At 48.6% G+C, this 23410-nt stretch overlaps 1 protein-coding gene across 2 annotated transcripts; it reads left to right on the top strand.

Annotated features, from left to right (window-relative positions):
• The first annotated feature begins 2222 nt into the window (after positions 1-2222).
• On the top strand, positions 2223-22966 carry AMER1 (APC membrane recruitment protein 1). 2 transcript variants are annotated; one of them, XM_045996198.1, is made up of 2 exons: positions 2223-2367; positions 14419-22966. In XM_045996198.1, exon 2 carries the CDS (start codon positions 14515-14517, stop codon positions 17911-17913), a length of 3399 nt encoding a protein of 1132 aa, XP_045852154.1. In that variant the 5' UTR covers positions 2223-2367; positions 14419-14514; the 3' UTR covers positions 17914-22966. The 2 variants fall into 2 exon arrangements, with proteins under 2 accessions (XP_045852154.1, XP_045852155.1); XM_045996199.1 differs by lacking the exon at positions 2223-2367 and adding an exon at positions 2394-2527.
• Positions 22967-23410: the final 444 nt, after the last annotated feature.

Here is a 23410-nt window from a genome sequence, read left to right as displayed (position 1 = left end):
AGGCAGGCCAGTGTTCAGTATCTGTCCATCCCAAGGCTAACTGATACAGTGGAATGTTTGGCCGCTGGGAAGAGGACATAGAGAACTAGCTCCTGTGACAGGAGTAGTACAGGAGTACTTCCTTGCCTCACAATTATTCAAGCCCACCACTTGACTGTTTTGCACAGTTCCTCTCTCCCTGTGGAGAGAGGTAGTGGAGACTGCTCTGGCCCTGTTTTTCTCTGGGCTCTGGGATTTAGAAGCTGTCTTTTTCAAATTGTAATATTTGACCTACTTCAGAGAATCAGGGTTCTAGGTGAAACATGAACAAATGGCAGGCAACCAGAGGCACAAGGCAGTTGCAGAAGCATATGGAAGAGGCACCTGAAAAAGGACACTTCCATATCAGGTCCAACAAATCAGGTCCAACAAATGAGAATCAGGACTTTGCATTTGCAAAGCAGGAAAGCACAGCTCCAAGGAAATATTATGGTTCAGCCATCCAGATGGGGGAAACGAAGGCTAGGGAGGAGAAAGTAGTTGCCCAACAAAGTCACACAATGAGCCAGTGGCTCCCTACTACCTGCCATTTACCTAGACCCAGGACCAGAATAGGAGGTCTGATGTTCAAGTTGCTCTTTTTTGTTGGAGATGTATAGAATGTCATGGAAGGTCATAGAACATCATGGAATATTAGAGAAATAACTGATTTCAATGATCAGAGTTGGAAAAGATCAAGGAGCTTATACCTTATACCTTGCGGAGATTAGGTGATAGACTGTCCCAGAGGAAAATGGATTAGCCAAGGTCATACAGCAAATCTGAGGTAGAGCTGAAGCCAGAGCCCAGCAGGAGCAAGCCATGTGAGTTACTGTGCTCCACACACAGCAGAGGCAACAGTCCTTCTCTGTCCGCTCTAGCTGCTGGATCTTTTCAACAGCAGATAGGACCCTGTAGAGCAAGAGTGAATACTCCTTCTGAAATGCAAAAACAACAGGCATTGTTCTCTAATCTTTCCTTTCCTCAACTTTAATCCCCACCACCCTTTTCGATATTCTGCATTTTAGGGGTAGCACCTTCTGGATATTCTTGAGCTAGTGGTAGAACTGGATTTTTATTGCCTCAGTTCACTAGTTAGTCCTTGGCAGCCACTTACTGCCCTCAGGCTAGTTAAGACCCAGGCTGGGGCTGGCCACCTGCCACATCCCAAACACAGAAGCCAGAAATGCTGGTACAAGCCTCCTCACTCCATCTTCAGCCTTGACCTCTAGTAAGGGCCCAGATAATTTTCTCTCAGTTTCTAGACTTTTCAGGGACAGGGAACTGCACAAAGCCTGGCTTACCATAAGAAGTTTGAGGGGTCCTCTAGAGGGCTTGGAGATGCCCTCTTGTTCCATGAAAGGTGTGAAATTTGGGTGAGGGTCAAACTACAGGAACAGGTCTCTCCAGAGAAAAATGAGAGCAGCCTAGGACGGGAGCCTGGGGTTCTGAATTCCAAATCCACCCCCGTCGCTCGCAGGTTAGGTGACCTCAGGGAAATGCTTTCCCTTCTCTGAGCAATAGCAGGCCCATGGGTAATGGGTGCAAACTGACCTCAATTGTCCCTAAGGGCCCTGGTGCGCGTGAGAGGCCAAAGCTGGGGCATGGACGCTGCAGTTGGCTTTTCTGGCAGGTAAGGAACCCCTCTGAACAACCTGGCGGTACGCGCCAGGGAGCCCTATCTCTACAACTAAGGTTGGCCCAGCGAGGCGCCAAGGGGCTTTGCAGTCCCCCAGGTTCCCCAGCCTCTCCGCCCCGCCTCTCCTTGCCCGCCTGTCGCTCTGGAATAAACTGCCTGGTGGCGGCCAGGGCGCCTCAGCACGATTGCACAGCGTCCACGGAAATGGGAGTGCATGTAAAACCGAAACCGAACTCCAGGGCTCCAGCGAGCCCCATCCGGGCGGGACCGGCCCAGCGAGCTCACTGGGTCGCCCAGCCACAAACCGCCCAGTGTGGGGGTGGGAATGGGGAGTCCAGGCAAGGGCTTCTTCACCCTCTCCGCCCCCCAGCAAACACCACGCCCGCGCTTATTTGCATTTAAAGGGCAATGCACCAAGGAAAACAGTGGGCGGGAAGGGACACGCCTTCCCACCGTTGCGATTGGGCCAAAGGCCTGCCAATCAGGTCTCCAACGCCCCACCCTGTGGCTGTGGAGTCCAGGGGGAGGGGAAATGGGGGAGCTGCCCCAAGCCTGGGGAAGGGGACCCAGTGCAGGAGGTGACTGGAGCCGTGGCGGCGGCGGCGGCAGGAGCAGCGGTGGCGGCGATCTCAGCCTCAGCAGCCTAGGCTCAAGCCCCGGCCAGGGCGGCGTAGCAGACAATAACCGGGCTGGAAACCCGACCCGGCGGGGTAAGCGTTGTGCGCAGCCGGGAGCCGCCGCCTGCCGGCCGGCCGGTACAATCCCGCGTGCTCCGCTCTGGCCGCCTGAAGAGGGGCTTCAAGGGCTGGGCCAGTGGACATCCAGTCCGCTCTCCGTTCCTCCCTGGGAACCCGCATTGAGGACTGGCTGGTGAGGGGGCAAAGCAGAGTCCCCTGGGCGCGGGCGACCGTGGCTGGAGGGGGTACAGAGGGCGGGCAGGCAAGCCGGCTAGCCTGGGCCATGCCTCCAGGCTCTCGGGGGAGGCGGGGATGGGGCCCGCACGTGCTACCGCACTGACCCGGGAGGGGAGCCACCAGCCAACACCCCAGCGGTGCATGTGTAGGCCGGGAGCTCCACAGCTTTGTTGTAGCACATTAGCTGGAACAGCTGTGTTACGTGAGTATTGCTCACGCCAGCGGCCCAGCTGCCTCCCCTTCCCTCCCCTGCGCATCCCCTACCTCCTGATCCTCTGTGCGGATGGAACCCGCGCGCTGGCCTGGGCCCAATGGATACTGGCTTTGACATGGATTGGGCTAGCCACACTGTCTGCCTCCTCTCTCAGGGAGCTGAGTTGGGCCTGCGGGCTGCCCACTTAGGAGCCTCGGCCTTGTGGGCCCCAACCAGCCGCACACCCTGCTCCTGGGCCTCCAGGCACATCTGGCGCCGGCCCCCACGGATAGGCGGGCTGGCAACGGAGTTCTTGCTGGACCTTAGTTTAGAGCTGCAGCTCAATCTAGTACTTGGGTTAGATCTGCAAGGCCGCTTTGTCCCCACTCACCTCGCCTCATCTCCCCTTGCAGAGTTCTGGCCGCTTTTTTCTCTCCCGCCTCCCGTTTAAAAATAGCGATAAGCATCCTGTGGGGGTGGGGGTGGGATTTCTGTGTCAGAGGCCAAGGGAGCAATTATTGTAGTAGAGAACGCACCCTCTGGGTCTGTATGAGAGAGCTACAGAGACAGCCAAACCTTCCAACTTCGCAGTTACTTAAAATACACAGCCTGCTGAGCTGCTGTCATTGTCTACTGCAGACACCTCTGACACTGGTGACCACCTGACTGCAGGACTTTGCCCAAGCTCCCTGGTGAAGGGGGCTGTGCCCTCCATGCGTTCCACAGTCCAGGTGCCCAGGTAGCAACTGGACTGGCCCTGAAGAGCTGACCTTGGTTTGGTCAGTCTCATCTTGTCACAGCCCACAGGGTCAAGGGGAGCCTCCTTCTACACACAAACATTTTCCTCTGTGGCTTTGCCAGCCTGTCACATAGTCATGGGCATGGGCTAGGTGGAGGACACTGTGCTATTGGACTCCCTGCCCTACCTGAGGGCATTTAGCAGAGCCCTCTCCCCCCTACCCAGTGCAGCTCCCCTCATTCAGCCCCACCCACCGCTGCTCAGTCACTGCACCATGGTTTGCCTCTGGCAATAAACTCTAGGCCTTTCCAAAGAACAGGAGAGAGGGAGTGACCAAGGGGCCTGGCAAGCTCTTCTTGGACCTTTGACCAGCCTCCAAGGGTGGAGAACCCTGTGGGCTGCAAAACCGGGGTGTTTGAGAGGAGTAAATCCCTCACTTGGGGGAAAGCTAGCTGAGGACCTTTGTGACACCAGCCAGCACTGCAGATAATACACTATAGTCACTTCTTGCCACTTTGACCAGGCACCAAAGGAAACCAACCCTCTATTTGCAGCTGGGTATCTCCAGCTCAGGGCTGAACCTGCTCTCCGCCCTGCCTCAAACCAACAGCCACCTATTATATCTTCTCTGTATAACTCCCCTCCTCACACCCAAATCCACTTACCCACACTGTGCAAAATCTTTTCCCTCTCAGGTCCCAGCTCTGGGCCCACCTTCTCCTGAGTGTCTTTTCTGCCTGTCTCTTACAACCCATAATGACCTCTTCTTGCTCAGAACTCCTACAGGCTTGCCTGCATCCCTTAGCTATTTGGAGGCTTAAATTATAATAGGAAGCAAACTATAAGTTTCCCTGCCTCTACTTTGTCTCCCTGATATCATGGATATCTAGGTTCTTTCAGAACCCCTCCAAGGGGTAAATGAAACCTTGAATTCAGCCACAACCCCCTCAAAGCCTAGCAATGCATAACAGTTCATGAATGCTCTAGAAAGACTTGCTGTCTTTATGGAGCTTTCAGGAAGACCTTTATCTCTCCAAGTTGCACTTGTCCTGATCCATATGAAAGTGCTTAGAGAAATGATACTCAAGGCTCAGATATTTACTGAGTATGCCCAGTGAGAATGGAGAAGGGTGATGGGTTGCAACCACAAGAAAAAAAATAAATCATGTCTCCCTTTAACAACAAGCTCAAGATCTGTACTACCCAGACCTCAGACTACACACACATATCTTTGGTTGCTAATTCATGAGCCTCGAGACAAACTGGAGAGAGAGGAGAAATCTGTATATGCAGGGTGATTACCCTGGAAACTTCCAGAAAGTAGAGGGGTTTGACTAGGCATAGTTAGTGGCATAAGCAAAATTAGGAATGCAAGGGGGTTGTTGGCAGCCAGGCTGAGAGATGTGACCAATTCTTTTCTGGTTGAGATTGTTGGATTTAAGGTAGAGAGGAGGTTGGTGCCCAGTGGTAGGGATTCTCAAATGCGAGGCTGTGGAATGGGCATCTGATCTTGGGAGAATGGGAGAAGGAGCCATTGAAGAATGGAAAATTGGGAGGTTTTAATACTTCTATGTGTGGGTACAAGTATGCCATAATAATATGGGATTTTAGAAAGGGGTCTTCGAGATTGGAAAGCATGATATAAGGTGGAACTGTAAGAATTCACCTTTGGATTTGGATGTAGAACTGAGGGGCAGCTATCTCTGGAGGGAAGTTAGTTGTACCATGTTTAAGCCTTTCGGGGGAGTGAAATTGAAGGAGGGTGCCTAGAGACTACATACCAATGTGGTGGAGGCTAAGCATTTCTCCAGGCCTCTGCTGATCCCCATCCTTCCAACTGGACAGGCCTTCAGGGAGCACCAATTTGGGCTCCTGTGCTTACAAGATGGAAAAACAGTCTTGGAAAGCAACAGGGACTTCCTTATGGTCACACAGCATTTAGGGATGGACTGCTGCCTCCTGTGCAAGAGCTCTTACACTGTATCCCACTGTCTCCAATGGCCTCTGTTCAATACAAATCTTACTAACCAATCTCTAACCTTCCTCACCTCTTCCATTCCTCAAGACTGAGGTGCTGGGTTTAGGTTGGGGGCCCCATCTGGAGAACTCTACTTTCTCTTTCATGTCTATTTTGCTTCTTGGTCTTAGTCTGCAGCCTGTTGGGGGCTGAAAGTTTCTGAAGGAGGGGAGGTAGTTGGGAGAAGTTGGAAGTCAAGTCATTCTCTCTTAGTATAGTGGAAGGGTTAACAATTCCTCAAAAACTGTTACATTTACACTGGCTGAAAGTGTGTGTATCAGGTGTGGGGGCAGCCCTGCTCTGCTGGTGCAGGGGAATAAGTAAATAAAAAACAGCAAACCTGACAGGTCACTGGCTTGCTTGTAGAAACAAAGAGGGAAAAGGGGCTTCCAGACCCCTCGCTTTCAGATTGACTACTTGAGGCTAGAAGAGGGCATGCCCAGTGTTATTTCATCAGTTCCCCTGTCTTAATTCAATCCAGGCAGATAAACTAGGTGATAAAGATAAAGCCTCCAGAGGAGGCATTTCCTCCCTGTGTCACTCATTCCCTGGCCACATATCTCACACTGCTAGGAAGTTCTTTCTCAGGGCTAAGCTGAGCCTCTCATGCTCTATATAAACCTTGTATGCTTGCACGTGTGTGTGCATGCGTGTGTGTGTGTGTGTGTGTGTGTTGGAGGGTGAGGTTGAGGGCAGCTGGCTATCATTGTTCCTGCTTAACAAACCCCTGAAGATTTCATGGGCATTAAACTGTCTCTCCCCACTCCCAACTTCTGTTCTCTGAATTAAATAATTGCCTTGGTCTTATTCTTATCTCCTTGGTCTTATTTTTCAAACCTGTGTATGTGTAAGTGTATCTCCAGGAAGAAAATTAAGGTAACCAAAACCACTGAGGAGGTGCCCGCTGAGTGAAGGTGCATTGCTTCTCCACACCTCCTCTTTTGGGATTAGGGGATAATTATGGACAATGAAGAATAATATGAGAGGCCTTGGTGGCAGCAGATGTAGGCATACTGGTGCTGCAGGGGCATTTTGGACCCTTTGATCTGCAGTTCTTATTGCAGAGCCTTCAGTGCTTTCATCTCCTACAGTTTTTGTTTGTTTGTTTGTTTGTTTTTTTCCCCAAGCAGATACTAATCCGACTTCTCCAGGCAGGACTCCTCAGCCCTCCCTGCTGCTCAGAGGAGAGAGGGCTGGACCAGGACCAGTTCTGTTCTCCCTCTCCTCTGGACATATAGGAAATATTTGCAGGCCAGGCCTAGTGCATTTTGAAAGTGTTGGGCAGTGTTCTCTAGTTGGAGGCATGAGGAGTGAGGCTGGGCTCAGTGCAGTGGTATACTGAGCCCAACCATTAAGGCATTCAGGCCTCCCACTGAAGCCTAAGACCCCCAAAATCACATGTCCCCATCATGCCTCCTCTTTCTGCAGCCACTAGAAAACGGCACAGGACTACCCTTCTTCCAGCTTCTCACACAACCTGGGGCAAGCAGACCCCTAGTTCAGTGTCCCATTTCTAAATGGGAAACTGAGGCCCTTAACAGGGAAGGGATTTGCTCAAGGTTACACAGGAGCATAAAGCTCTTGTCCCTCCTTTCAAGATTTCTTCCTCTAAGTACACTGATACCCTGATTCTGATCCCCTCCCAAGCCTCAGTTTTCTTACCTGGCCTCTTATATAGGGTATGGTATATATAGGGAAGTGGATACATGGGAAAGTTCAGGGTCTCCATTGTTCATTTAGCCCAGCTGTTCCTCTTCAGGCTTTCCTTAGCTGCCTTGTCATCTCTGTCTCCCTGGAGTTAGATCCTCTTATTCTTCATCTGAACTGGGTGGGGGGAGGTGGCGCCTGTCTTTGATGTCACTCTTGCTGGTTTCATATTGACATAGTAGAAGCCTTACTAAGCAGGCATGACACCCACCTCAGATATATTCTTCTCTAAGGAAGTTTGGGAACTTGAGAGGGGGGTATCAAATAGATGGGTTAGCTCCCAGAATCCCCATCATTCCAGGTAAGCTGGGCAGGGAACCTTAGCAGCCTCAGGAGAAAGTGGGGCATCAAAAAGTCTTACCAGGAAAGCCAATTTCTAGGAGGAAGTGATGCCTGGGTGACCATACCTCCTACACTGGAGAAGTCCCTATGTATCTGGGGCTAAAGGGTAGAGAAGTGAGGCTAGGAAACCTGTAAGGGGCCTGCAGGGAGAGTGAGTCTTGAAGGCCAGGGAAAGGGGTGTGACCCTTTGACCCCTCAGGGGTTTGACCCTGATTCTGTAGGTGGTGTGGAATAATTTGGTAAGTAGAGGAGTGATGTACTATAATCAAGATGGTAAAAATGAATCTGGCAAGGGTGTAGGAGGAGATGGAAGAAGGGGGGAGAATAGGGGGGATTCCAGTGTTGTGGCAGGGTAGGACCAGAAGGAGCTCAGCTAAGAGGCTTATGTCCTCTTCAGAGGACATGGACTGGCAGCTGAGGAGCTAAAGTGAAGTTGACTGCAAGAGGCCCTATCACAAGGGTCTTTTATTGAACATCTGCTCAGTAACTAGGGAGCAATTTATCCTTTTCATTTATCATCTCTAATTCTTATAGTGATCTTGCATGATAGGTAGCATTTTCTTCATTTTCTAGATAAGGTATTTGAGTCTCAGAGAGGTTAGGCCTGTTTTTCAAACCCCACCACTTGTAAGGGATGAAGCTGGCATTTTAGTTCTGGGCTGACAAACTCCAGCTGAATTTGGATTTCAGTTGAACCAGTGTTGTTTGAGCTCCTGCTCTGTGCTATATGTAGTGACTATAAGATGAAAAAGGACCCATTTGAGAGAGATGAACAGATAGTCCCTAGGCTGAGTATGTTAACTCATTTGAGGAGATGGTGGTGGGGAAATGGGATCCAAGGAAAGGAGGTCCATTTTGGGGTGTGTGCTGCATCTAGAGGTTATGGGATACTGCCTTGAGAGGAGGTGCTCCTTAATGGTAAGGCTGCAAGTTAGGGGAGATGTGGTTGCAGGGATAGCTTGGGTATACCTCTGCGAGAGAAGTCTGTATAGCTTCACAAAAGGATGCCAAGCCAGGCAGCCCTTCCTTCAGGTCCTGAACAAATGGTCTTGAGAGTGGACCTTGGCTGTGGACTTTAGAAATGATTGATTCCAGTTCCAGATCATCTCGTAGGTCATTTCCTTTAAATAGTAGCATCATATTCTACATCTTTGTCCCCAGTGGCAAGTTTCTGTTTGAACCTTTTTTGGCACCTCAAAATTATCTCCCAAGGGAAAGGAAAGTAAAGGGATGTGATCCACAATTTGGGAATGGTGGTGGTGGAATTGCTGATGAGGGGAGCAGCCATAGTCTGGATTGGCAGCCCTTGTATTCTGAAGTCAGCATGCTTTCTGGAATGTGCTAGGTGGGGCCAAAATAGTGGCAGCCAAGTGAGGACTGGAAGTGCTTCAGAGAAAGCTCAGCTTGGCTGGGACAGGAGTGCAAGGGGAGAGTGAGATGATGGCTTTCAGGTATGAGGGGAACCTGTACAGTCCTTGCTTTCAGTCTTCCTCCTTCAATTGGGAGTTAGCCCTGTGCATCAAAACGGCATTGGAAGGGGAACTCCAGCAGCCTGGGGGTTGGTGTAGCTCTGTCACCATCCCATTGTGTGAATTTACCCAAGACTTCTCCCAAGTCTAGATAGTTTCCTTTTCTGTGACAAGATGACAAGGAGTTTGCATCTCCTAACAGGACTGATTAGTGGATTGCTGGGAATGGCAAATGGGAGGTGAAGGAGTGGGCAGTGCTTTGTAACCTGGTAAGTGCCCCATTGGGTGAAGGGTGTCTGTTGATTTGCACTTCTTTTGATGTTGGTACCTTTAACTGAATTTGAATTGTTTACCTTTCTGGCCTAGACTACAGAACCTGGCTAGTTGAAATTCCCAAATAATCCAGAGCTGCTAACCACTAGCTGACTGGAGGCAACATTTTAGGTCCCTGAACATCAAAGTTTGGCTAAAAGAACAGCTAAAGCCTCCTGTGAGATAACTACATAGTCACCCTCATTTACCACTTGGGGCAACTGAGGCCCAAGGAGTTTTGGTGACTTACAAAAAAAGAGGAGTTTTGCTGCTGGAAATTGTCCAACTATGGGTTGAAATAAATATTTTAAAAAATTAGTTGCTATGTTTTTTTTTGTTTTTTTTTTCTCTTGTTATGCTTTTTTTTTTCCCTTTTTATTAATTTTTTCAGCGTAACAGTATTCATTCTTTTTGCACAACACCCAGTGCTCCATGCAAAATGTGCCCCCCCATCACCCACCACCTGTTCCCCCAACCTCCCACCCCTGACCCTTCAAAACCCTCAGGTTGTTTTTCAGAGTCCATAGTCTCTTATGGTTCGCCTCCCCTCCCCAATGTCCATAGCCCGCTCCCCCTCTCCCAATCCCACCTCCCCCCAGCAACCCCCAGTTTGTTTTGTGAGATTAAGAGTCATTTATGGTTTGTCTCCCTCCCAATCCCATCTTGTTTCATTTATTCTTCTCCTATCCCCCTACCCCCCCATGTTGCTTCTCCATGTCCTCATATCAGGGAGTTGCTATGTTTTTGAGCCTCTGCTATATACTGAATTTTATTCGGTATACATATATACATTGGTTTTGTTCCTTACAATGGTTTTAAGAGATAGACACTCTCAATAGCCTCATTTTCCAGTTGAGGAAACTAAAGGAAATTGCTGGATTTCCCCCAGGTAGGCAGAACTGATTATAGTGCAGAACTGTCTGACTCTTGTTGGGGGGAGGACTTCCTATCCTTAGCACTGCTTCCTTAGTTACCATGCCCCCATAGCAAGCACAAGGTGGGCACAGAGTAGTCTTGCCCCCAGGAAAGCTGCTTGGTGGAGGTCTAGGGAAGTATGACTGGTTAAGGTCATGCCTCTGGAGCTACTATATGAATCCACACACTTCTTCCCTTAACTCTAAGTCGGCTGAACTGGCCCCAGGAAGCTGAGCTGGGAGCAAAATATGTAAGTCTCAGGCTGCAGCTGTTTCCTCCTCACTAAGGATTCCTGGGGCAAGTTTGTGTCTGGTCTCCTGCTTGTGTTTTGAGAGGAAGGGAGGAAAAACAAGTTCTGCTCTAGCAGCCAGCCTTCTACTGGTCCCAGCATGACCTGAGGCTGGTCCTGGGAGCAGAGATGACCATATCCCACTCCCTGTCATGACAGAAGCAACTGCAATAAACAGCAGGGACCACCCAACAGTCCACCAGAAATTTGGCCACATGGGTTGAGAAACCCAAGGGTTGAGGGGCCCTGCATTTAGCAGGACCACTTTCTTGGCAGGAACCATGAGGGGAGTCAGCTCCAACCTGAAGGGGTTACAGAGTCTGTCCCTTGCCGTCCTCTTTGCCTTCTGCCCCACTTCACTCTACTGGCCAGTTGATTCTGTGGTCCCAAATAAAGGCACATAGCCCATTAGGGAAGGACAGCAATGGGACCAGGTAGGGTAGCAAGGAGTGGAGAAGGGATCTGGGCCAGAGGTAGCTAGATAGGGCTGGGCTAGGGGGATACCAGCTATGGGTGATCCCTGCCACCTCCTGTTCTGCTGCCTTGGGGAGACATAATAGACATTATGGGTGGCTATAGGGAGGTACATGCCCTGGGAAAGACAGGTAGGGAAATGGGAGACAGCAATTTCAAGGCTGGTCCTTGCCAGCCAAGATGACCCTGGTTCTACTTAGGAGGAAGGCCTGAAGTTGTGGGGAGAGAATCCCAGTCCAGAGATATGCCTGCCTAGTTCACCCACTCTCACCACACACATACTTTTAAAAATACCCTTAGCAGAGGACTTTATATAAATCCATGCTCCTGTTTTTAAAATCCCCCACACCTGGCTCTTCCTCAGAATGGCCAAGGCAGCTGGTCCCTCGGGCTCCTCACAGTGAATGCCTTTCCCAAATAAGTGGCCTTTTACATATGGTCTGCTACTTTCTAAGAAACTGGGATCTGACTTGGAAGATGATAATAATAACAGTAATCTTGATCTTTCTCATTTGCACTGCACTTTACAGTTTACAAAGTGTGTTTGGTGTCCATTATATCATGTAATTCTAATACCACTCTAGTGATCTTCATAAGTTTTCAAGCCTAAGAAGGGTGCCTTGGCCTGTTTAGGGTCCCCTAACATGGCCTGGAACCCTAACATGTGTTGTGGCTCCTTCCACAACACACTGCAGATTCATGCAGCAGGGAGGGGGACAATGTAGAAAGTAGTGGTCTGGCTTTTACACCAGTGGAGCGCAGGAGCAAGGTTAAGAGAAGGCCCATAGGAACTGCCTTCTAGCCAGGGCATCAAGTTTCTAGAAAGCAACCCTCTTTAAGATTCAGTTTGCCTAATCCCTCCATTCATGGGAACTCCATCCCTAAACCCAGCAGGGAAATTCAGCCTTCTGTCCACAAGGATGTTTATGCCTGTGAGGTTTTTCTCTTGGCCCTTGGTCTTCCTGATGCCCAGCCATATTTACTAGTCTCACTCATCCCTTCCCCTAAATTATTGCCATTTCTACTAACTCCTGTCTGACAAGGCCTAGATTGAATGCCTTCTCCTCAAGGGAGCTTTTCTGAGCCTGGGGGGTGTATTTTTGCTTTTCAGATTTATCCTGTGATATGATAGCTAGGTATAAAGAACAATATTCCACCATGCATCTTAAGATGGGGAAATCTTCTTTAAGACCTGCATTATGCTGTATCCTACATATAGGAATTCCCCCTGAAAGCACTAGCTAGGGGTTCTCCCTTCTTGGCCTACCTTGCAAAACTAAGCTCAATGTCTATTACTTACCAAATGTTCAGGAGAGGTTGGTTTCATAAATTCTACAGAGGGGACTACAATTTCATAAACAACTCCACTACTGCTATCCAATCTCTCCCATGTCTAGCACCATAAATGACAACACTGTCAATATTTTCAGGGTTGAAATAAAAACATCTCTGTATTTATTTATTTATTATTAATTAATTAATTATCTATCAGATAGATGATAGGGCCCCTATTCCCATCCTATCCCTGAGAGAGGACTCTGAGTGGTTTTGTGTGTGTGTGCGCAGGATTGTGTATTTTGGGGTGATGGTGGTAGTGTTTACTGTAGGGATAACTCTAGTGGGGGAGGGGGAGCTGAGCTGGAACAATATCATGTAAAAATATGTCATCCAGGAAAAAAAAACAAACAAACCCTAACCTGAGCAAATGACATTACTTATCTCTACAGAGAAGGGATCAGGTGATATCTTTTCTCTTTTATTTTCTGGATAACCAGCCATTATCTTGCTCCAAGTTTAATATTCAGTTATGCAGAATGCTCCTGATGGAAGGCTGGTCACACTGATAGTTCAACTGTCAAGCCAAGCAAGGTGCAAGGCACAAAATTAATGTTTGCAGGACAGGATCAGGGGCTCCAGGAAGGTTCCTCCAATTAGGTCAGGACTAGTTAAGCTGCCAGTCTCCCCACCCCCAGTGCTGGTCCATAATCTTCCACTGCAGGTGAATCTTATTACTGTTGCAAACATTATAAGGTTGATGTGCTGACAAACTACTCCTGGGACACCAGCAGGGCTTACCTGTCTCTTTCGGGTTCCTAGCAGTTGTTTTGCCTCCTTTCGTTACCCTAGCTCCCTGTCTACTAGTGGCTATCCTACAGAGAGGGGACACAGTGGTGAGGAACTTTCCAGAGATAGGTCATTAGGTTTTAGCAGGCTGGTCATTGATCCATCTGTCAACCAGCTGGAGTCACTAGAATGAATATATCAGACTTGGGGTGGAGGACATGTGTTGGGGTGGGTGGTGAATAGTCCTTTTTATTCCATCTCTGTGGCATTTGGATGTTTGGAGGATTCGGAGACCAGAAGGGTATGCCTTGTACCAGGTTTATTTATTTAATAGCTGTTGAGAGCCTAACTTCTAGGCTAGAAACATGAATCATGTGGAGTTATGCCTTCAAGGAGTTCCCTTTCTAGACAGGGAGCTAGATGGGGGCCAAAATAATGAAGACAGTGGAGAAGAAATAGTTTGCCTCACAATTCTAAAGTGGAACATGGGGTTCCAGTTGCCAAGAGCCACATTAAAAATTTTTCCCAGCAGAACAGTCAATAGAATCTGACCTATACCTACCCTTCACATAACCATTATGAGGGGCAAGTATTGCTAGGCCTCTTGGACCAAAGATACTGAAGTCTAGAGAGTGACTTGCCTCAAAACCACCAAGTACTTTTAAGCAGATCCTGGATTGCAGCTCTGGAATATGGATCTGTGAAGTTCCTATTCTGGGCTTCTGAAGGTCTGAGCCTGTGCATGTAGGCAATCTAGGGAGCCTATGGAGAACAGGTGAAACTTCAGGTATACTTTTCTTTCTAGCCCCAGGAAAAAATGTCAGTGAGAACCCAGACCAATGTGAAATTGAGGCCTGGGTCCTGCAGAGACCAGTGAGGACTCAATGGGCTATTTTGTCAAATGATCTTTAAAAATTCTGTGTCATCAGACCTGACTTCCCTGCTGCCTTTCCTGCCTCCCCCTACCTTAACCATTTGATAATTCCTCCTGTAGTCAGTAGCACAAGTGAGTATTTCCCACATCTGCAGATCCCCCTGGCCAGTGTTATAGGACTAGGGTGGCCTGAAGGGAATGAACCCAATGAGGGGCAGGGCTGATGGCTGTCTATTGTTTTAATGTGGGGTTTTATTGCCTTGGGGCGCAGAGAAGGCTGGCTCAGCAAGCCAACCATATGGAATGCATTAAGTTTTCCCTACATTTTCTTTTACTTTCTTTCTGGTTCTGGTTCCTCTCAAGTCTGAAATAACAGACACCTGTGAAAACAAACCCAGCCTGGCTGCTTGCTTACCAGTATACTCTATTTTTTTCCCTCTCATCTCCTCTAGATCCAACTGGGATGCTTCCTGACTGATGATGTAACACTGCTTGGAAGCCAGAAGGCTGTTTTTTCAGCTGAACATACCTGAGTTTTCCCCATCACCATGGAGACTGGAAAGGATGAAGCTTCTCAGGCCAAGGAAGCAGTAGCCTCTATGGACACCCAGGACCAAAGGGCAGAGAAAGGAGCCAAGAACAAGGCAGCTGAGATAACAGAAGGGACAGTATCAGAACCACCATCATCTGGTCCAGGTAGGCTGAGGAAAACTGCCATGAAACTTTTTGGTGGCAAGAAGGGCATCTGTACCCTACCTAGTTTCTTTGGAGGGGGGCGAAGCAAAGGTTCTGGCAAAAGCTTCTCCAAGAAGGATCTTAGCAAGAACAAGACCCACAATGGCCTGAATGAAGCAGCTTGTGGCCCTGAAGATATTGTCAGTGAAGGAACCAGCTTTGCCTTACCCTTGCCTGAATCACCCTGCCAACTTCCCAGTTCCCAGAGTGCCCATGGGGTTTTGGAGACTGGCTCCAGATGTAAGACATCTGCAGCTGGAGCCACAGAGAAAGCTGGGGCTGAGAAGGCTCCTTCTGTGCCCAAGCCAAAGAAAGGACTGAAAGGTTTTTTCAGCAGTATCCGCCGTCACCGGAAAAGCAAGGTCTCTGGGGTTGAACAAAGTGAGCTAGGTGCTAAGAGGCCTCAAGGGGCCAGAGCCAGGCCTCAGGAACACGTGAACTCAGCCATCCTGGCCCATACTGAGGATATCCTCCAAGCCCCGAGAAAGGAAAATGCCAAACCCCAAAATTCTACTGGGCTGAAATTTACTTTAGTACCAGAGCCTTCTCTAGCAGTCACTGAGAAGACAGCCTGTAAAGATCCAGAAAAACCCAAGGAGGCCTATGCCTCAGCACTTCTGCAGCCCAAGCCTGCCTCTGAATCCAGTGGCCTAGAGGAGCACCACAGTCCAGAAACAGGAGAGAAAGTAGAGGCAGAAGAGGTAAATCCACCAAATGGCCATGTTGGGGACCAACTAAGCCTCTTGTTTGGGGATGTCACATCCCTGAAAAGTTTTGACTCACTGACAGGTTGTGGTGACATTATAGCAGAGCACGACATGGACAGTATGACAGACAGCATGGCCTCTGGAGGCCAGAGGGCAAATCGAGATGGGACCAAGAGAAGTTCCTGCCTGGTGACCTACCAAGGAGGTGGGGAGGAGATGGCTTTGCCAGATGATGATGAGGAGGAAGAGGAGGAGGAAGAGGAGGAAGAGCTGGAATTAGAAGAGGGAGAAGAGGGTGCCAAGGAGGAAGAGGATTATGACTTAGAATATCGGTGGGCAAGGTCCCAGATGTACTCAAGGTCCAATCTGAATTTGGGCTACCATCCCATCACATCCCCAGACCACCATGACTACATGCTTCTAGACTCAATTCGATCTTATCCTGGCTTAGCCCCTGGGGACCTTTTGACTCCTCAGAGTGACCAGCAGGAGTCTGCCCCAAATAGTGATGAAGGTTATTATGACTCCACAACACCTGGATTTGAGGATGATTCAGGTGAGGCCTTGGGGCTTATCCACAGGGATTGTCTGCCCCGAGACAGCTACAGTGGAGATGCCCTGTATGAGTTCTATGAACCAGATGATAGTCTTGAGACCTCCCCACCTGTAGATGACTGTCTTTATGACCTTCATGGTCACAGCTCTGAGATATTTAACCCCTTCTTGAACTTTGAGCCCTTTTCTTCCTCTCGGCCACCTGGGGCAATGGAGACAGAGGAAGAACGGCTAGTGACCATCCAGAAACAGTTGTTGTATTGGGAGCTTCGGCGAGAGCAGCTTGAAGCCCGAGAGGCACAGGAGGCACGTGCCCGAGAGGCTCACACCAGGGAGGCTTATACCCAAGAAACTCATGCCAGGGAGACCCATGCCCAAGAAGTTCATGTCAGAGAGACCCAAGCCCGAGGGGCCTATGCCAGGGAAGTCCAGGCCCGAGAGGCCCATACTCAAGAGTCTCAAGTCCAAGAGGTTCAGGCCTGGCAAGAGAAGCCCATCATGGAATATCAGATGAGGCCCTTAGGCCCATCAGTGATGGGCCTGGTAGCAGGGGTTTCAGGGGCCTCTCAGACTTCCCATCGGAGAACCACCTCAGCTTTTCCTGCCACTGCAAGCAGTGAACCAGACTGGAGGGACTTCCGTCCTCTGGAGAAGCGTTTTGAAGGCATCTGCTCCAAGAAAGATCAAAGTACCTGTCTGATGCAGCTCTTCCAAAGTGATGCTATGTTTGAGCCAGACATGCAAGAAGCAAGCTTTGGAGGATCTCCCAGGAGGGCCTACCCTACTTATTCACCCCCTGAGGAGCCAGAGGAAGAAGAGGTTGAAAAGGAAGGGAATGCCACTGTGAGTTTCTCACAGGCCCTTGTGGAGTTCACCAGCAGTGGGAACATCTTCTCCAGCATGTCCTGCAGTTCTGACTCTGACTCGTCCTTCACTCAAAACCTCCCTGAACTGCCCCCTATGGTTACTTTTGATATTGCTGATGTGGAACAGGATGGGGAAGGCAAGTGTGAAGAGAATCCTGAGTTCCACAATGATGACCTTGCAGCCTCCTTGGAAGCTTTTGAGCTAGGCTACTACCAGAAACACACATTCAGTAACTACCATAGTCGATTCTATCAAGGTCTGCCCTGGGGTGTGAGCAGTCTCCCTCGCTACTTGGGACTGCCTGGCATGCACCCTCGGCCTCCACCTGCTGCTATGGCCCTCAACAGAAGGAGTCGCTCCCTGGACACTGCGGAAACCTTGGAACTGGAGCTCTCCAATTCCCACCTTGCCCAGGGGTACACAGTGTCTGATGAGCTTCACCCTCAGCAGGAAGATTCAAATGAAGAGGAGGAAGAAGAATGGGGCCGAGACAGTCCTTTGTCCCTTTATACTGAACCACCAGGGGCCTATGACTGGCCTGCCTGGGCTTCCTGTGCTCTCCCAGTGGGACCAGGCCCTGCCTGGATAAGTCCCAACCAGGTGGATGGGTCTTCTGGCCAGTCTCCATATGGGCAGACAGCCTGTTGCATACCTCCTGTGGCCATGTCAATGTTGCTGTCAGTACCAGATCCAGAGCCAAGGGCACCTGGGATATTCAGGCCTCAGCTATCTCGGCCTACACACCTACCCCTGCCCATGGTCCCTTGTTATAACATGCAGCCACAGGCCTCTCAGAGTGTGAGGGCCAGGCCCCAAGATATGTTGCTGCCTGTCGATGAGCCCAGTTGCTCCTCTAGTACTGGAGGCTTCAGCCCCAGTCCTCTGTCCCAGTCCAAGCCTGTGGGCATCACTTATGGCATCCCTAAGCTGCCCAGGATCCAGCCTGAGCCCCAACAGCCTCAAACCATTCACTACAGGGCTTCCAGCCTTGACCTGTCAAAGGAGATGGCTGAGCAAGGTGCCTCTCTCCCCCTCCCCACCAGTTACTCCTCCACTGCTGTGAATGGAAAGCTAGCTGAGTAGTTGTCATCTGTTCTGGAGTGGGGGCATGGAGCGTGAGCATGTGAATGGGGATCAGGGGTTGGGCAGAGGGGAGGGGGGATAGGGGTTGCTATTTAACTTGAAGATCCTTTTGGCCAAGGAAAGCTTCTGTGAGATTTTGCCTTTGTTTTCCCACTTCCCTCTTCTGCCAATCTGTGGTTACATTTGGCTTAAGTACTCTGCCCAAGAAGGCTGCTGCTGCTCTGTTGCTCCAGCTTTTCCTTTTGGGGTTTCTTGTTACCCATGCAGGATTTGGGATGCTGTACTTTTGTGCCTATTCCAGTTGCCCAGTTAGTGATTATATATATATATATATATATACATATATATATATATACACACACACACACACACACACACACACACACACACATATATAGCATGCATCCTTGACACAGGGTGAACCCTTAGTACCCCTGCCACGCCCCTACATACAATGAATAATGAGCCACTGATGAGCAGCCAGGTCTGTACTGCTTCCCACTTGAGGACGGGGGCTTGTTTGCTGTTAACAAAGTCAAGTAATGGTATGGATCCTCCCCACCCCCACTGCCTTCAGTCTTGGCATAGCTGTCTCATTACCTCAGATGATTATAATATATTCACCCCAGCTAGCTCTCCTTAGAGAGGATCAAGTAGCATGTGTCTCACTGCCTATTGCTGCGAACTTTGGCATCGTAACCAGATGGGGGCCTTTTAACCTGGTCTGCCATCGCTTGGGTTAAAGACAAGAATGCTGTCCCCTTAATGGAATGAACAAATTCATTCAGTTGCAAACAGAAGACAAAATAGAGTTCTAGAGTAGATACTGCCATAAAACTTGAGTTGTGGAATGATAAAATTTGTTCCCTTCTTCCTCTCTTAAGCTTGTGATGTCTAAGTTATGGACACTTTTGAATTTTTCTTTTACTCTAAAAGAAACTTTCATAATCTCATCACAAGGAACATATTCTTTTAATTGAGACACAGGAAGAGAAGCAGCCTAAATTAGCCTTGGCTATAGGGGTCAGGATTTTTGCAGTTTGCAGGGAAGGATAGGAGAGGGAGGTCCATTTGTCCCTGCTGGCAAGAGAGATTTTTAGATATTGCAGAGCTCAAGGTAACCCAGTTTTTTAGAAGAGAAAATAGTTTCTCCCCCAGAAGCAAAAAGTCCCTTAATCCTTGCCCACCCCTTCCCTTGCATGCTATAAAGAGGCTCCAGAGGCACCAGGCTAGCACTCCCAAGAGACAGGATACCAAAGACATCTAGACTGATGTTCTGGTTCTCTAAAGAGCTTTCATCTTCTAATTAACCAAGTCCTTAGCATCCTCAAAGGACCAGCCTTCTTGAGAGGAAAGACCTGCCCTCACTGCCAAGCTTCAGGATTCTGATTTGCAATGGCAGTTGCAGTCCTTTATGGAATGAATAGTACACTCACTTCTCCATCCACAGGTTTCATTTCTTTATTGGAAATAGAAAATGGAACATTTTTTGCCTGGATGTGTGGACCCAAATTATAATCCTTGCCTCCCTGCCACTGTCCCTTATCCCATTTATCTCCATGTCTGTTATGAGAAGAGGTTAGCAGCGCTCTTGGGAACAGAGGCTGTTGACTCCCTGAGTCAAGGGGGCAAATTTTATGGCAAACATCCTCTTGGCCAGGGAATGTATTTGTGCTGGTTTTTATCACTATTTCTCAGATTGGGGTTGTCAGTGCTCCTTCTCACAAAGAGCAAACCTATTTGATAAAAACTTCGCCCCTGGAAGTAACACCTGAGTTTGCATGGCACTAACACTGTTCAAAGGACCCAAACTAACTCTCCAGGCTAACTCTATCTGCATTGTGAAGAATACGTAAGTCATGGAGTTGGAGAAAGAAAGAGCACGAGGAAGGCCCTCCTTACCCCAAGCACAGCATTCCAGGAGAGAAGTACCCACATTCCAACCATCTGGCCTCTTATAAAAGCGGCCCTGGGAGGGTGGGGCTGATATAGGCCTGGCTGTTTGGCAGGAAGTAAACACCAAATGCCTTTACAACAGGGGAAACCCCACTCCTTGCCTCCTCTCTCTCTGCTTGTCCTTCAGGACAGGTCAAGCTCCTATCTGCATGTGGACTGTGCCAGCCACAGCAGGTAGTAGAGCCATCACCAGCCTCTAGAGCCTGCTGGACCTCCAGCCTATCTGAGAAGAGAAAAAGTAGAAGGTCAGACTTTGGCCAAGGGCAGAGGGTTGCTCTCAGTGAAAAGAGGGCCATAAGAGAGGTGCTGCCCCTGAGCGGAATAGTCATTGATCATCCTGACACACTTTTATGGGCATTGGAAAGTCAAATACAGGGCCTAGAACTGAGCAACATCTCATGGTTTGGACAACATTGCTGTCTGCAAGTTCTTTCAATGTCCTTGCCAGCCCAAGGACAGGATTCTCACCACCAAAAGAGGGATGGTCAGGGTGCATGGCTACAGAAGCAGGCTCCTTTGAGTCTCACTCTATATCCAAGCAATTGATGGCTAAATACTATTTGCAACCTGAAAGAGAAAGGAAGATCTAGCTGGGGACATGTGTTGATGGCTGCACAGGCTGACACTGGGAGAGCCAACTAATCTCGAGTCCTCTCCCCCAAAGATAGCCAGTGCTTGCTTGGTTAGCACCAGATATGCCTCAGACTACTAAAGGTATTGATGTCAAGCCCACATATCTTAGGCTGTGACCAGATGAACACCATATCTGCATTGCAAGGTACTGGGATAATGCTTGTGGATGTGATTTCAAAGGAAGATATGGTTTGAGAGGAGGTGTCTGCTGTTATCTTGCTACCCAGTAGGCTTATCTAGTGCCAGACAGCTCTGTTCTTGAGAATTCTCAGAGGAAACCAGTTCGTGGGGAACCAGTGACTATGGATAGAGAAGGCCAACTAGCAGGCTTCTTTCAGGGCTACCAGTTTCTCAGTGCTTTAGCACCTTCAAGGAAGCCCTGCCTTGGGGCACTCAACTTGGACACCTGTTCATAAGCCTCATGGGCCAAAGGCTTTGGTAAACACGATTTTCTCTTCTTCCTCAATGCTATACCAAGCAGGGAAGTAGCTTCCTACACCCAGGATGTGTTCCTCTCCTGTTGCCAGCAACTTTCCCACCCTTGCCAGTGCCACCACCCCACCCACCCTCGGCCCCTGGGCCCAATTGCTAGAGGGAGGCATGGGGGATTTAGCAGGGAGATTTCAAGTTTACTCATGTGTATGTTACATCTAAGTTCTGTGTGTATGTATGTATATACATATGTATACATACATACATACACACATACATACATACACACATATATTCAATTATCTATTTTTGTATTGTTTGAATTTTATATTCATGGAAAACAATATCAATTGTTCTTTTCTGATATATTTTATTTTTAAGTGGTGCTGTTTACAGTTTTAAACAAAACAAAGATGACACAAAAATTGCTGCTGCTTGTGCAGAGGGCTGGCATCTCAACCGCCTAGGGTCCTCTTTCCCCTCTCCTCACTCCAATGTATCTTACTGTCCGTCCCCTCCCTTCACAATAGGGACAGCAAAAGATGCCCAGGTACTATGACAAATGCCAGGTGTCTCAGGCATGGAGAACCTGATAGATAACATGTTTATGACTTTATTTTTTCTTTTGAGCCTTGCCCCTTCCCCATGTGTAGACTGTCTGGAAGTACCCATCTGTCCTCTCTCCCTTCTCTCTCTCCCCATGTCCTTTTTATATTTTGTGCTTTCATTTTGAAAGGATTCCCCATGTGCTATTTGTCATGCCAAGTTTCTCCAAAGGATCATTTTGGGACATTCTCCACCCAGTGGGGAGGACATGGATTTTCTATCATGCCCCCTTTCCCTGAGAAGCTGAGGAGACAGATAGCAGTGATGCTTCAAACACCATGAATTGGCTATCTCATTGGGGAAACCCTTGCATGGGACTTTCCAAGAACTCAGTTGACATTTGCCCAGAAGAGATGTTGGAGCACTCCTTGACCCCTTTTGCTGCTTTGGGAGTTTCTCTCCCCCTATCCATTTCCCCTGCCTTGTCCTGCTCCAGTTCACATATGAATGGTATTAAGGGGAACAGTGACTATCAGGGTTAATGGCTTCCTGGCCCGAATCCCACTTTCCTATCCTACAGTCACTCCAAAGAAGAAAATCCACATGGCATGTATATGTGTGAGACTTGGGTCTACTGAGAGACGGGGCTTTAATTATTGTTCTTGTTATTATTGGTGCTTATTTTCCCTGCTATATATGGGGATGGGGTGGAGATGAAACCAGGAATGTATATTTAGCTCATATTAAATAAAATGGCTGGAAGACAGAAGAAATTGGTAACTGCAATATATAGCCACCCCAGGTGCAAGAGCTTTTTTCTCTCCCAGTGTAGAATGGGGAGCATGGTCCTGGATGTGCCCTAGCTTCTCCTTCCTGCTCCCTGAGACATCACATAATTGTCTGGGTTATGACCTCTCAAATCCTAGCTCTCACTGACACCTGATATCTTGATGCATTGCCTATTTGTTACAACATATATTTCTTTTGCTGAATGCTAATAAATGGGTTCAAGGACTCCTCCCTCGTCACGAAAGTGCATTCTTGTGGTTTGTTCCACAGCAGCATGCCTGTGACCAATGGTTGTTGGGTTTGCCCTTGAAGGGAAAGGGAGAAAGCAAGGAGGTTGGCAGGGGCTGGGGGTCACCCACTGGGGAAACAGAACCCAGAGCTGAAAGTAAAGTAGAGGAAACTTAAGTTCTTCATCCAAGTCATGCCCTGCATCTGTCTGATGCTGTGTTGGTAAACTCTCCAACACACTTTTCACATTTTGAGAACTTCCCAGGGGCTGGTTAGCACTTACCCTTGGCTCTTGATAAGCCAGGACTTCTAACAGCTGCCAGTGGGCTCCCTTGAGTTCTTCCCAATTGTAATGCCCAAGCCAGAAAGCCTGAAAGAGTAGCTGCTTGAAACTGCTATAGACTGTAGACAGTACTGCCACAGACACATAGGAAAACACTCTGGGGTCCCTTCCCAGATTAGCAGTTTGGTAACCCCAGTACCTTATGAATCAAGCAAAGCCAAAATAAAAGCAATTTAATGAGAGAGAATAGAGAGAAGATCCTGGGAGGGGAGTTAATAATTCATAGATATTGAATTGTCTACCAGGGACTGTTCATGGAAGGAAGAGGGTCAAGATTGTTCAGAGAGTGTTTGTAGCAAGACCTTCTAGGAAGGTCTTATTACATCCATTGAGAATCCAAGGGGTTGTATAGTATGGGATGCCTAAATTTCTGCCTCAATTTGCAGCCCTCATTAATCAGTTGGGCTTGGGACAATCTGTTCTTCTGAGTTTCACTTTCCCCATCAATAATATATGGGTGGCGTGGGCATAAGACTAGTTTCCATAAGCAAGAAGACTGGTCTACTACAGCATAAACCATGGAACTTTTTCAACTGCCTAAATCCAGCACTCCCCACCATTTTTTGACTC

Source organism: Meles meles, chromosome X (genome assembly GCF_922984935.1).
Source record: "Meles meles chromosome X, mMelMel3.1 paternal haplotype, whole genome shotgun sequence".
NCBI classification, from domain to species: domain Eukaryota; kingdom Metazoa; phylum Chordata; class Mammalia; order Carnivora; family Mustelidae; genus Meles; species Meles meles.
The sequence above is the reverse complement of the archived record's forward strand: the minus strand, read 5'-3'. Positions and strand labels throughout refer to the sequence as shown.